We start from the raw sequence: 12,489 nt of genomic DNA, 5'->3' as shown, positions 1-12,489 counted from the left end.
CCTCTGCTTTAGTCTTAGTGCTGGCTATGGCAATATAGTAGGCAGGAAGAGCTTCCTTGCTAAAAAGAAAGAATCTTACACTCTGTTGTTGACACAGAAAACACTTGCCAACTTCTTTTGGTCTTTAATTTTGAACCTTCCTGAATAGGGAAACAATACTGCAGTTTTAATACTGCATAATAATGCAGTTCTACTAATCAATAGTTAGGCATCCCAGAAATCTCTTACAAGCACGATGTATTAGTGTTAATACCTTTCTGAAAATACTGCCAAATACTTTACATTTAACACTAGTTACGGTTATTAAAAAAAAAAAAAAAAGAAAAAGAAAGAAAAAAAGGAACTGAGGAAGCTGAACTGAATCCACTACCTGGTATTCTCTCTGACCAGGAATCTTTGTGTGAAGTTTTCACTTAAGAAGTCTGTTAAGATGAGCTGTTAGTACTACCACTCCCACTGTAAAGACATGGCCTTTCTTAGGTCTGAATTTTTTGACAAAACAAGGTTAAGGTTTTATGCTTTGGAAGTCTTAGCAACCTTAAGAAAAGGCCTGCACAAAAGCTACATGAGCACATTCTTACATATTCTTACAGAAGACAGTTCAATTTAATGTCTGGAATTTCTCTGGCAGTAGAATCATGCTAAAGATATTAAACACATTTGAGGTACAACACAGTCCATTCAATTGATCTAGCCAGCACAATATGCTTATATCTGTCTATACAAATACCCGCACTGCATTCACTGCTTTGGCATCTTAGTACATTAAGAACTGTAGGAAAGGTGAGAAAAGAGTAACTGCTAGAGAATATTATAAGGTAAAGAAGTAAATTGAAAACAATATTGATTTGAAGAAAAAAAAAAAAAAAAAAGAGGGGAAGTATATATGATCTGGTGAAGTATGTATGATCATATGATCATGAAGAGGTAAAATAAATAACTATGGAAAGATCATTATGAGAAAGGAAACAACATACAAATTTTAACACATGAAGATGGGAAGGAAGCCAGTGAGGCAGAAGTGGTAGACAGTTTATATAGAGTTTTTTTTTTTCCTAGAGAAAACATTAGACATCAGTGAGCAACAATGATCAGCCGCAATCCAAAACAAGTCAAAAGCAAGTTTATAGGAAAATATAAGGAGAAAACACAATTAGGCCACTATAAATCTGTGGTTTGCCCACACCTCAAATTCTGTCTCCTCATTGCAAAGTCAACATAATCTTACTGTAAAAAGTTCAGAACATAACAAGAAGATGAAGAAATTTATGGAATACCTTCCATATGAAGAACAACATATTATGATAGGACACTTCATCTTGAAAAAGAGATTATTTAAGTAATAACATGACAGAAATCTGTAAAATGAAAAAAAAAATAAATAGGAAAGTAAATATAGATTGACTGCTCAGAAGTTCATGAGACTTTTATTCCAGTAGAATAATTGGGGCTTTACAGAGGAAACCAGTGGGAACTAAAATAAAACAAAACAATAGGAGGTGATTCTTTGTACAGCAGACACCAGAATGTGGAATTAATTGCTACGCACTAAATAAAAGCAAGTCACATATCAATTTTAGGGACAAAAGTCAAATGCTATTGTGCATATATCAAGCTACATCAGGTTAGAAATTCATGCTCAGAGTTGAATAATAAAAATGTTTTGGCTGTAGGAATTTTTCCCTTTCTGTATTCCTCATTTACAACCAATTCAGCTTCTACTCTCATAATCCCTTGTTTTCATATTAAATCTGCTTACCAAACTGGCAGATCATGCTCAGTATTTTTAACTTCTATTTAATGTAAACTTTACCCAACTGCAGAAATGTCCTTTGACATTCTACCCACAGAAATGGAAAGACTTCTCCTTGTAAGTTCACATAACTACTGTGCAACTATAATTACTATAATTATTGAAAAACAAACTTCTGACAGCACTTCTCTACATGATGACACTCATATGGACTAGTCAGTTAGCTATTCCAATTAAGATTTTTATAAGGAAAAAACTAAATTCACATTCTCTTCTTGGATTTTATACTTTCAGAAAACCTTATTATTAAGAAATTCAATGTTTTCCAGAAGATTAGAGATTTTTCTTCTTGACTTCTTAATAAAGGCACTTGCAGTTGTATCAAATAAATTAAACCCTTTTCTGTCTGTCTTCACTGGATTTAACTTTCTATGTCTGCTTGCACAAAGAATTACTTTATACTACAGAAACAACAAACTAATATTTTGTTCTAACCTATACAAAGTATTCAAAAGCTACATATGCCTGAAGAAAGCTTTTTTTTTTTTTTTTTTTTTTTAAAAAAAAAAAAAAGGTATTTTTTAGGTATATTTTAAGGTGATTTTAAACAGTGTAGATACAATGTTAACCACCTCTGTAATTGAGTATACACTTCTGGGAGAAATGTCCCTATTTCAGAATGCCTCAGTTGTGCTCACCATTCAGAAGCTTTCATCACACAATTTTCTCTTAATTCATGAAAGTATTCTATAAAATCATTCTATGAAAACAGTTGTTGGTCTACAGATTATTTATTCATGTGACAGAGAAGTAAACTTGTAGAAGTAATGAATTAAAAGAAGTAAACAGCTTAGACTGATCTGAAAATAAATCACATTTTTTGTTTGTTTTGTTTTGTTCTTGTTGTTTATTTATGCTATTGGACAAGTGAATATTTGTCATGTAAATGCTGACATTACTAAATGCCCAAATTATTTTGCTTAAAATAAATATTTCTGGAAATACTCTAATCAATCACTGACTAAAATGTCAGTGATTTAGTAAATCACTATTGAAAGTACACATAAAACGGACATATTCTGTTTTTTTTTTGTTTTTTTTTTTTTTCCCCTAACTTAAGACACTAACTTAGACATAGATTTGGCTTTGGAACCAGTTTGTTTACCTAAGCAACTTCATCAGGTTTCCTGAGTATACACCAGAATTGTGTGCCTAAACAGCTCAATGTTTTTGAAGGAAAAGAAAGAAAAGGTACTTAATGTATATTTCATAATTCTGTCAGTCTTATAAATCTTATAAGCCTGATGGGTAGAACAGAAATCCTAGCCTGGGACAAAAATAAGTGTAAATAAAAATAAGAATAAGCAAATGTAGTTCCACTGAAAGACCAGGAGCCAAGCAAATATCACCTCCAAAAAAACTGCAGGTAAATCTGATATTGATATGAACTGCATTATTTTTCATACTAAATGTTTGATTAAACATGATAAAGAATTATTCTGTGTTAAAGTGTATTTTATAAGGCTGTCTATAGCTACTCAGACAGATTAAATTACTATTTAATTTACAAAAAAAAAAAAAAAGTTAAAATGCAAGCTGATTAACTTGTTTGGAATGATACTCTTCCAGTTGCTATAAAAATTAAGTTTTAGTCTTTTAATTTCAAAAAGTTCTATCTTTTTCTGTCTTAGGGCCAAATCTCAGACTAATAATTACCTGTGCAAGGTAAGATTAAATTAGGGAGGCTTAAATCATACACTTTTCATAGAGTATTCACAGAGTACTTAATACTTTCACTCTTCTGAGTGGAATTGAACAAACGAATTCTTCCCTTCTTCCAAATCTTCCTTTTTAAAGAAACTGTTTATCAGATGCTCACCATTTTTACTATATTCAGGGCAGAACACCAACTCCAGCACATCACACCAAGTTAAAAATGATTAATTTCCCATTTAAGATAGGAATTAAGTTCCACTCAAGTCAACAGGACTCAAGTCAATGTTTCAGTCAAGGCTATATACAGAGATGCTGAATAGAGACCCTTTGCTTTTGAACTCAGCCAATGAAGAACACAAGGAGACATTGGTTTAACCAAGAGGACAGCAGACTACTGGAATCAATACCTGACTGCAAGAAAATCAGATAATCAAAGAAATTGAACAATGTAAATCAATTGCAACATTGGAATAATTACTTTGGCATTGTATTTTTATTGCAGAAATATTCTCCTAAAGAAACTATGAAATTTTGGCGCGTGCAATAAACTGCTCACTCGTGTTCTGCTCTCCCCTCAAAAAGCATCCAATTGGAGACATTTTGAAAACAGCACTTATGCATGCACGGTTTCTGACAATATCACTTTATCTGCTATTGCTAGATTTTACAAGAACAAATACCCATTTAAATGATATAATTATGCATTCACACAAAGTATTTGAGATGGCTTTTCATAGATGTCCAAGTGATTTCATGTCTGATAGTCTATACAAGTATACTTTAGATTCAAACTTTTTTAAGTATATCAGAATATACTAAGTATATCAGTATATTTACACTGAAACTTTCTTTTCCTGCTTTTGCACCTGGCATTATAAACTCCCCGGGAATGTAAATAAAGTACACATTTCCATATCTGGTACTCAAAAATAATATGCATTAACAGTTTTGCATCTGAATGTTGCTTTCCAGGTAGAAGAATAAAAGAGAATAAGTTTGTACTTCTTTACTTGGAAATAAACTATTAAAAAAATGGAACATTCACCAGAAGAATAAATATTGAGGCTAAAATTTCACAGAACATCATTAGACATGAAAGAATCGGTAAATAAATATATACTTCGGACCTAGTACACATGCATGTCATTTCCTTGAATCACCAACTCCTGTGCAGAGCAAGTGTTCGAAAAATTAAACTGCGAAGAAATATACAGCTGGAATTTGGTACATATAGATTTCCTTCTCTACATTTTAAGAGGTCAAGGAGTCTGCATTTTCTGGTACATTTGTTACATTTGCCTGGTAAGAGTCCTTACAACCAGAGTTCCTCATTCTCCCCTCCACCACATATTTTCTATGCCCTCAGTTAAAACTAGTGACTGGTTCATGATTCATGTGTCTGGACTCACAATGAAATAAGAGACACAATAGAAGAATGAATAGGTATAGACAAGGGCAGAGGGTCAATTACAAACTTTTAAATACAATAAACTCTAAATAAAATTATTAGCATTTAACATCCTAACTTATTCACTTGGACTGAAATGGCAACATGAAGAAAAATCTTCTAATAACTTCACTGGGTCAATTATTTTTCCCCATGTTTCAAGCATCTGAAGTTGTCTAAGTACTACCTAAGAACTAGTTGTCTAGTTCTACCTAATAACTCTTGTATCTCTTTATTTACTTTGTAGAATATGCTTATTAGAGGGTAGGTATATACATAACGAACCACATTTAATATATTTAATATAACAAACCAGCATTTATAACGAACCACATAAAATAACATTTATTTATTTATTTATTTATTTTACAATTGCAAATACACCGCCTTTGCATTTTTCAAGCGTGCCAACCCACTCTGTCTACTCAAGACTCATATTTGCTAATTAAGCAAAATATTTTTTTCTTCCAGTTTACTGTGTATGGAGTGACATCTGCTCTTACCTCCCCATTCTCCAGAGGATGGATCTTGGAATAATAAGAAGTGCATATAACTTCATCATCTTTTATATAGGATGGAGTTCCAGGACGTGGATGAATGTTGTAACGTGTCAGGCACTCACTGTCTGTGATAGCATAATACTGCCATGGCTGATAGTCTACACCATCCAGAGAACGCTCTAATATCCAGTTCCCAGGTCGAGGTGAGTTAGCTGCTTTCACAATAACATATGCAATCTGGAAAATCTGGAAGAAAAGAAAAAAAAAAAAGCCAAATGTTAAAACACCTATAAATATGTGATTTTAAACTTATTCCAATTTCTTAGTACCTTCCAAACTAAGAGGAAATATGATAATGTTCGATTTTTTTCCCTATAAATGCAATATGGCCTCAGATTCCATAAAAATTCTTCAAATACAGAAATAAACTCTCCTTTAACATTTCTGATATATATATATATATTTGTTACCTTAGAATCACAGAATATCCTGAGTTGGAAGGGACCACAGGGAGCATTGAGTCCAAATCCTGGCCCCACACAGGACCACCAGAAAATCAGACCATGTGTCTGAGTGTATTTTCTCACAGCTTAGTGCTGTGACCACATCCCTGGGAAGCCTGTTCCAGTGCCCAACAGTCCCCTCAGTGAACAACCTTTTCCTAACACCCAGCCCAAATCTTCTGGCATTAGGCCAGTACAGACTTCGCAAATACAATTAAAAAGCACTCTAAATTTCACATAACTTAATAAGTGATTGTTAAGCTGCAGTTTTCACCAGACATTTGCAAAGCTTATGTTCAAGTATTTTCAATTTGAATAAATGACTTTGTTTCTGCTCGTGTATTTATACACAAATACTTTCTGCAATGTTCACAAGTTGCCAAACTTCATTGCTATTAAGAAAAAACACTGGTTTAAACCATTGAAAGGTAATCATATCCTACTGAAACTATTCTATAAAACATTCTTGTTTAAATCACATGACTCAGCACAGTGGCCATAAATAAGCTTTACAGGACAGAGACACATCAAATATCACTATAAACAGAATGCAAGCGCATAATCAGTGTTCATTATGGTCCATTTCACCTGCCCTTTCAATTGATTTATCAAGGCTTATTGCTGTTTACTTATTGCTGGAATGCAAGCCACAACCAATACATTCACAATTGCAGAATGACGTACATTAGTGACACAGTATTCTTATTATTTTTAAGCCAAGTAACATCTAGATGTTACTGAGGTAAAACTAAAGCTAAGGAAAGGAAGCAGCTATTTCCATCAGAAAAGCCAATCATACAGCAGATTCATATTTTAAGACACACTTAAACTATAAAGTGCTTAAAAAATATAATATACGCACTTAAGATGGCAAAATTATGGCTTTTAAAGCAAGGCTATGTCATGGATGAAATACTGACACCTCCCTTTTCCAAACAACTGGAAAATTGTCTTCAGGTACCAGAGTAACCCTTCCTTTATTGTGGAGCTGCTTAGCAAATCATGTTTTGGTTATTATAATACATCAAGCTAGAGCTTAGTGGCATAAGAATACTAATACCAGTAAAGTCTAAAGAGCTTTGCTGTATTTGTTTTCACAATTAAAAAAAGTAAAATTGCTCTGCTTTATGGAGCCAAGTTTCCTACTAAATAGTAACACCAAGCTTCTTTTTCTACAGGGTAACACACGGAGCACATCTATTTTACTTTTTAAAATAACATCAATAAGATGACACCAGTCAAATAATGTAACTGTACAACTGTAGAGCACATCTGTCAAAGTACAAGTCCAATAGAACATAACCTGGAGATCAAAGTTTGCTGATACAAATGTCATAACAGAGCAATACCAAGCTGCCTGGTGGCACGTAATAGTCCATTAACACAGCTGCCAAAGTACAGCTGGTGCCTTTTTTGTACTTACTCTGCTCATGTGACAATAGTGTAATTACGGGACTGGGAGGGAAATAGTCTAAATAGTCCTTTGAGCTATTTTCAAATTATAGACAACATAATCCTCAAGATGAGAAACAAAATGAGTCCTGGGTATCATTTTCTCTAGTAATTGTCTCAGTAGTGAGATCTGCAAAGCACACGTTGTGAAGTACAGTTTAAGTTATAGCACTGTATCTTCTTCTGTATGCCTCATAAGACATAGAAAAGTGCATCCTACTACTCAGGATAATTTGCTACACTAATATTATTCAGATAGAGCTGAAGTGAATCATTAATCTGCATAGGGTTAGCCAGTGAAGCAGGAAATCTCATTGTGCCTGACTCCCACCTGCACTACTATTTAAAAAATAAATCTATCTTTCATGTAAGTCAGAACATCAGAGAGAAAAAAAATAGAGTATCACAAAATTTTAAGAGATTTTCAATATTTCCATTCCATTTTCCAAACAGAGTAAAGGAGGCTTCCAATCAGCAAATCTGGTGTAAATTGCATACGTACTTCTTTATCACAGTTATATTGTTGTATATTATTCTATTCCAGTGGCCAAGTAAACATGGTATTTATCTTTATTGAGGAGTTTGGCAAGGATCTGTTTCCTCATGTTTTGTTAAAAACTGTGGTAAACACCTATCAGTCCAGTGTGAAATCCATTCAGATGAGTCAACTAGAACTACTGTTTCAAAACAACAGAAAACAAACAAACAAACAAACAAACAAACAAAAAAACAGTTGACATAAATAGTTGTCCAGTCAGCATGTTTGTCCAGACTGTGATCTCTGCAGCCAGTCCTATTTTCTCTTTAAATCCTGTTTCAAAGCATCTTCCTTTTGGGTGGACTCTCTTTTGAGTGGGGACACAGAGCCACAGCATCCTTGCATCCATCAGGCTACTCAGTTCATTAAGTTCTAGTACTTAACGTGACCAGGAATCAGGCATGACATCTGTTACACAGACAGAACATTAGACATCTCAAATTAAATATTACGTGTGCATCTGCACTATTATTTTTTTTTCAAAGGCCAGTATCAATATCTTATGATTCTATGTGATCAGTCATATTTCAGTTCAGATATGTTGCTACAGATTATTGTTTTGATTTTTGTATTTCTTTTTTAATAAGAGTATACAGTTTTGATACAAGAATATTCAAATGATTGGTTATTTATAAATAATTAAACTTCTCATTTTAGTCTAGCATCCAACTGTAAGAAAAACCCTAATTTAGAGATGGAGTGGCTCTCCAGATTCATCAAACAACCATCTAGCCTGCGTTTCTTTGTATCACTGTCTTGAGAGACAGTTACACAGGTTTCAAACATTCTGCTCACAGTTAGAAATTCTGTAATTGAAAATGTTGAGGGGAAGGGGAGGAGGAGGGAGATGCTTAGCAGGGTTCAGCTAATACCAGTTTAGAGAGCTGAACAGCTCCCTGCCACGCTGCAGTTTGCCTTCTAATGACAGTGCCTCTCCTGTTCATCTGATCTGCTTCCAACAGAAATGTTACTACCAGATGGGGAATTTGGGTTGAAAGATGCACACGCTTGATTGCAACATAGAGGTTTTTTTTTGGTGTCGTCATCCCCCCCCCTCCCCCCAGGTCCCCTTATATAGCTAAGAATGTCATGCAAAACCAGAATGACCACAGCATTTTGTGATGAAAAAACGAGCACCAGGGCACACCTTGAGAAGCCCTAAAGGTGTATGTCTACAAAGCAAACCAAGCTTCAGTTAGAAATGTGTATCTTTTCTAATTAGACAAAAATAGACTCAGTCTCATTCAGTTAGTACCTGCAAAACTGTAACCTTCAATGTGCATTTTAAAAAAACAGTTTAAAAATATATCCACTTATCTCCAATCTTGGCTTTCTCCCTCCACTTTATGCAACTGCTAGAGAGTCTCAGGCTCCTTTAAAAAATGCATTTTTCTCCTTGAGAAAAACAAATCTGTTATTAATACCTCTCAACTTTTGCTCATAAGTAAAAGATGATTATAACATGCCTATTTTTTAAAAATAAAAAAAATCTATTAAAACAGTGCACTGTATAAAATTTCAAACTGTAAAGCTTTCAAGTTGTCCAGCTATTGAATATCTAAGCTACATTAAGCCAAACAGGAGTCAGTGCCTGTAAATTTTCTGGCAATGTCAGCTTTTTTCTTTGTAATTTTCTCTGTTGGTTTTCTCCATTATCCACTCTTCACCTGTTTGTGAAAGCCTGATAAATAGCTTCTTTCTGTTGACCATATTTCCTTCTCATCATTGGCTAATATACATCAGAACTGAAGAATAAAGTCAGTAATTTCTTTTTACAGCACTTTCAAATAATAGAAAGAAGCACTTCCTTTCCTCTTTATTTCATTACCTCTATGAAATAAAGAAATAATCTATTTCAATAGAGAGAGAGCATGGTGAAGAAAGAAAAATTGATGGAAATGCCAGTATTCACATTTTTTTCTTCAAACCTAGACAACAGAATAGAAAAGACGATTCTTCTGTTTTGGTGCTAAAATATCAAAAATCCAAAAAAAAAGTTTTTTTGTGCATTGATCCAAGAGCTGTTACTTAGTCTGGGTCCAGTACCATACTGAGTGTTCAGGGTAAATAGCGTTCTCATTGTCATGCAAGGTTCCCTTACCAGCTGCATTTCAAATTAACCTATGTATTTCTCTAGCCTGAGAAACAAAGATCTATTACAGACAAATTTTAGTCTCCATTTCAAAGTGTAGCAATGAAGAAACCTTGAAATCTAAACAGCTAAAACTTAATCTCCTCACCTGTTACAGACATAGGAATTCTCTATATTTTATTTCCATAATGACAATATTAATTTCAATATAGATAAAACTACTTAGATCTAGGAATAGCACAAAATAATATGCTTTCCTAGAGAAGCCTTAATTATCTTATGAAATTTTTCAGATTTCCTTTTCGTACAACCAACAGCAAGTTAATGCAGCGCTATTAATGTGAAATAAAACATATATTTCAATGTTATGGTTTCTGTACTTTTCTGCACAGAGCTAAAAATTATACAATTAAACTGTTTTTAGTGTGATGATGTCTCTCTGTTACCCACCTTGTGGTCTGCAAAGACACATCTGAAACTGCTGTACCATTAGCATTGGGCAACTTCTGCATTATTGACAACTAAACCTTTAACACTTCCTTGCTGAAACTGTAGGAAGCTGGTGCGTTGAGATCTCTCTGGAAAAGAACATACTACTACTATATGGTAACAGGCATCGTCTTTAGGGCCTAGGATTTTGATTATGAGCTCTTTGAGATAAGATCACTAATCTCCCTGAACACGGCAATCTTTTCTCCATTTCAGTCCTGAAATAATGAACAATAAGAATGAGAACTTAAATAAATTAGTGTCTTAAACTATGAAACCAAAAGTAGAGACATGTCAAAAAATATTTTCAGCTTTTTTTTTGATTGTTTACATTCCTCATGTTCTTTTTAGATACTATAGTTCATTTCTTTAACTAAACACAGGAGCGGTTAATAAGATTTAAAAAATAAATTCTGGCAGTATTTTTAACCTGCCTCATGTCAGTAAACTCAAGAAATTTTGAAAACTTACACAAGGAAAGAAGTAAATTGAAAAGAAATGAGATGCTAGCTCTGATGCCCAGATCAGAGTTTGTGCATGTTTAGTTTTCATTTTTGTTGTTAGTTCTTCATACTTCTATTTTTTTTGTTGTTCTAATTAACCTGACGACTGCTTTAAATATGGACATGTTGCTGTATGGTATAGCAAGGCAATATATGGAATGTGCAGAGTGAATTCTGAGATGAGCAATTTTACGTTTCCATCTCATCTCTCCCTTTTGCAAACACAATTTCCTTATAATAATTACACAACATAATACTTTAGGACTCACAACCAAGAGAACAATTTGTCTTCACCATTAAGTGTTAAGTTATATGCAAAATCAGACTAAGTCTCTCTTTTGCCATGCTTTGTAACTGAAGAGATCCAATATATACACTTCTGTAAGTTTGTTGAATCATTTAGTCCACATTAGTCCAAAATCAAACAAATACATAAATGACTGCTTTTTCTGTCTAAACTACATCACTGATATGCGAGCCTTCCACAAAGCATGCACAGCATGGACTTCACATCGCAGAGAAAGAGAATAATTATGCCATCAATATATATATATATTTACACGGTGAAAGGAATATATACATACATCTATTATTATTCATTGTTCAGTGAACAAGGGATGATTATGCAGCCCCAAGGCCTGTTTAAATGTTTACTTTATTACCATTATGAATTTTTCCTAGAGTAATTTTAGACCAACCAACAAATCAAGACTATTGCACACATGTATGACGAGAAACTGTTGGCAAGTCAAATTCAGTGCTCTTGACCAAGCCCTGACCTACTGTTCAGATTATGAAAAGTAGCAGTATTTTACTCTCTGCTCTATGCTGATATCTGAACAAATATACTTTTAAAACCTGCTACCTAAAACAAAGGGAAATTGAAAACAAGCGTATTTCTTAAATCATTTATCAATATTGGCACAAAGTTGCAAAGTATTACACAGCATTTGTATGACAAAATAGTGTCTTGCTATTAGCAGCTGCTCATACTCCCCTATATCTTAACTCACATACACAAAATATTGTCAAAAACAAATTAGTCGATTAACAACCTATCTTAATACATATTGAGCAGTTCTTTTATTACCACAGTTCTCATCAGGTTCAATAAAGGATCTTGTTGTCCATCTTGTAGCACACACCTTACATTTTAATAATTCAATGATAAAAGGGTATGATAAAAGGCTATGAAACTCTATGACAAACAGCAGCACTATTTCATGACCACCACTATCAGCTGCAAAACTTTATTTTTTTTTATGTAGCTTTTAATTCATTATAAACTATTTACTGATGACATATTGCTTCAGTAAACATAGCAAAATTTGTTCAAGACTAAGCCTCCTATGAACCCATTATTTATCCTGCTACCAGTCTCCCAGACTCTGTGACTTTCTTTAGCACCAGAATCGCCAATAGTACAAAACCTCACATTAATGTCACATGCCACTCAGGATTCAAAGGTTATAATAGAGTAATTAGGACCTCTAAAA

General features: G+C 33.7%; 1 protein-coding gene across 2 annotated transcripts in view; it reads right to left on the bottom strand.

Annotated features, from left to right (window-relative positions):
- The window catches only part of LAMA2 (laminin subunit alpha 2), a 388,723-nt gene that overhangs the window by 265,315 nt on the left and 110,919 nt on the right, over nucleotides 1–12,489 (bottom strand). For both annotated transcript variants that reach the window (XM_084284185.1, XM_084284186.1), the window contains exon 4: nucleotides 5,420–5,662. In XM_084284185.1, coding sequence (XP_084140311.1) covers nucleotides 5,420–5,662 — 243 coding nt within the window. The remainder of the gene's footprint in view (nucleotides 1–5,419; nucleotides 5,663–12,489) is intronic.

Source organism: Netta rufina (genome assembly GCF_964035555.1).
Source record: "Netta rufina genome assembly, chromosome: 3".
NCBI classification, from domain to species: Eukaryota; Metazoa; Chordata; class Aves; order Anseriformes; family Anatidae; genus Netta; species Netta rufina.
Note: the sequence above shows the minus strand (reverse complement) of the source record. Positions and strands in the feature narration are given on the sequence as shown.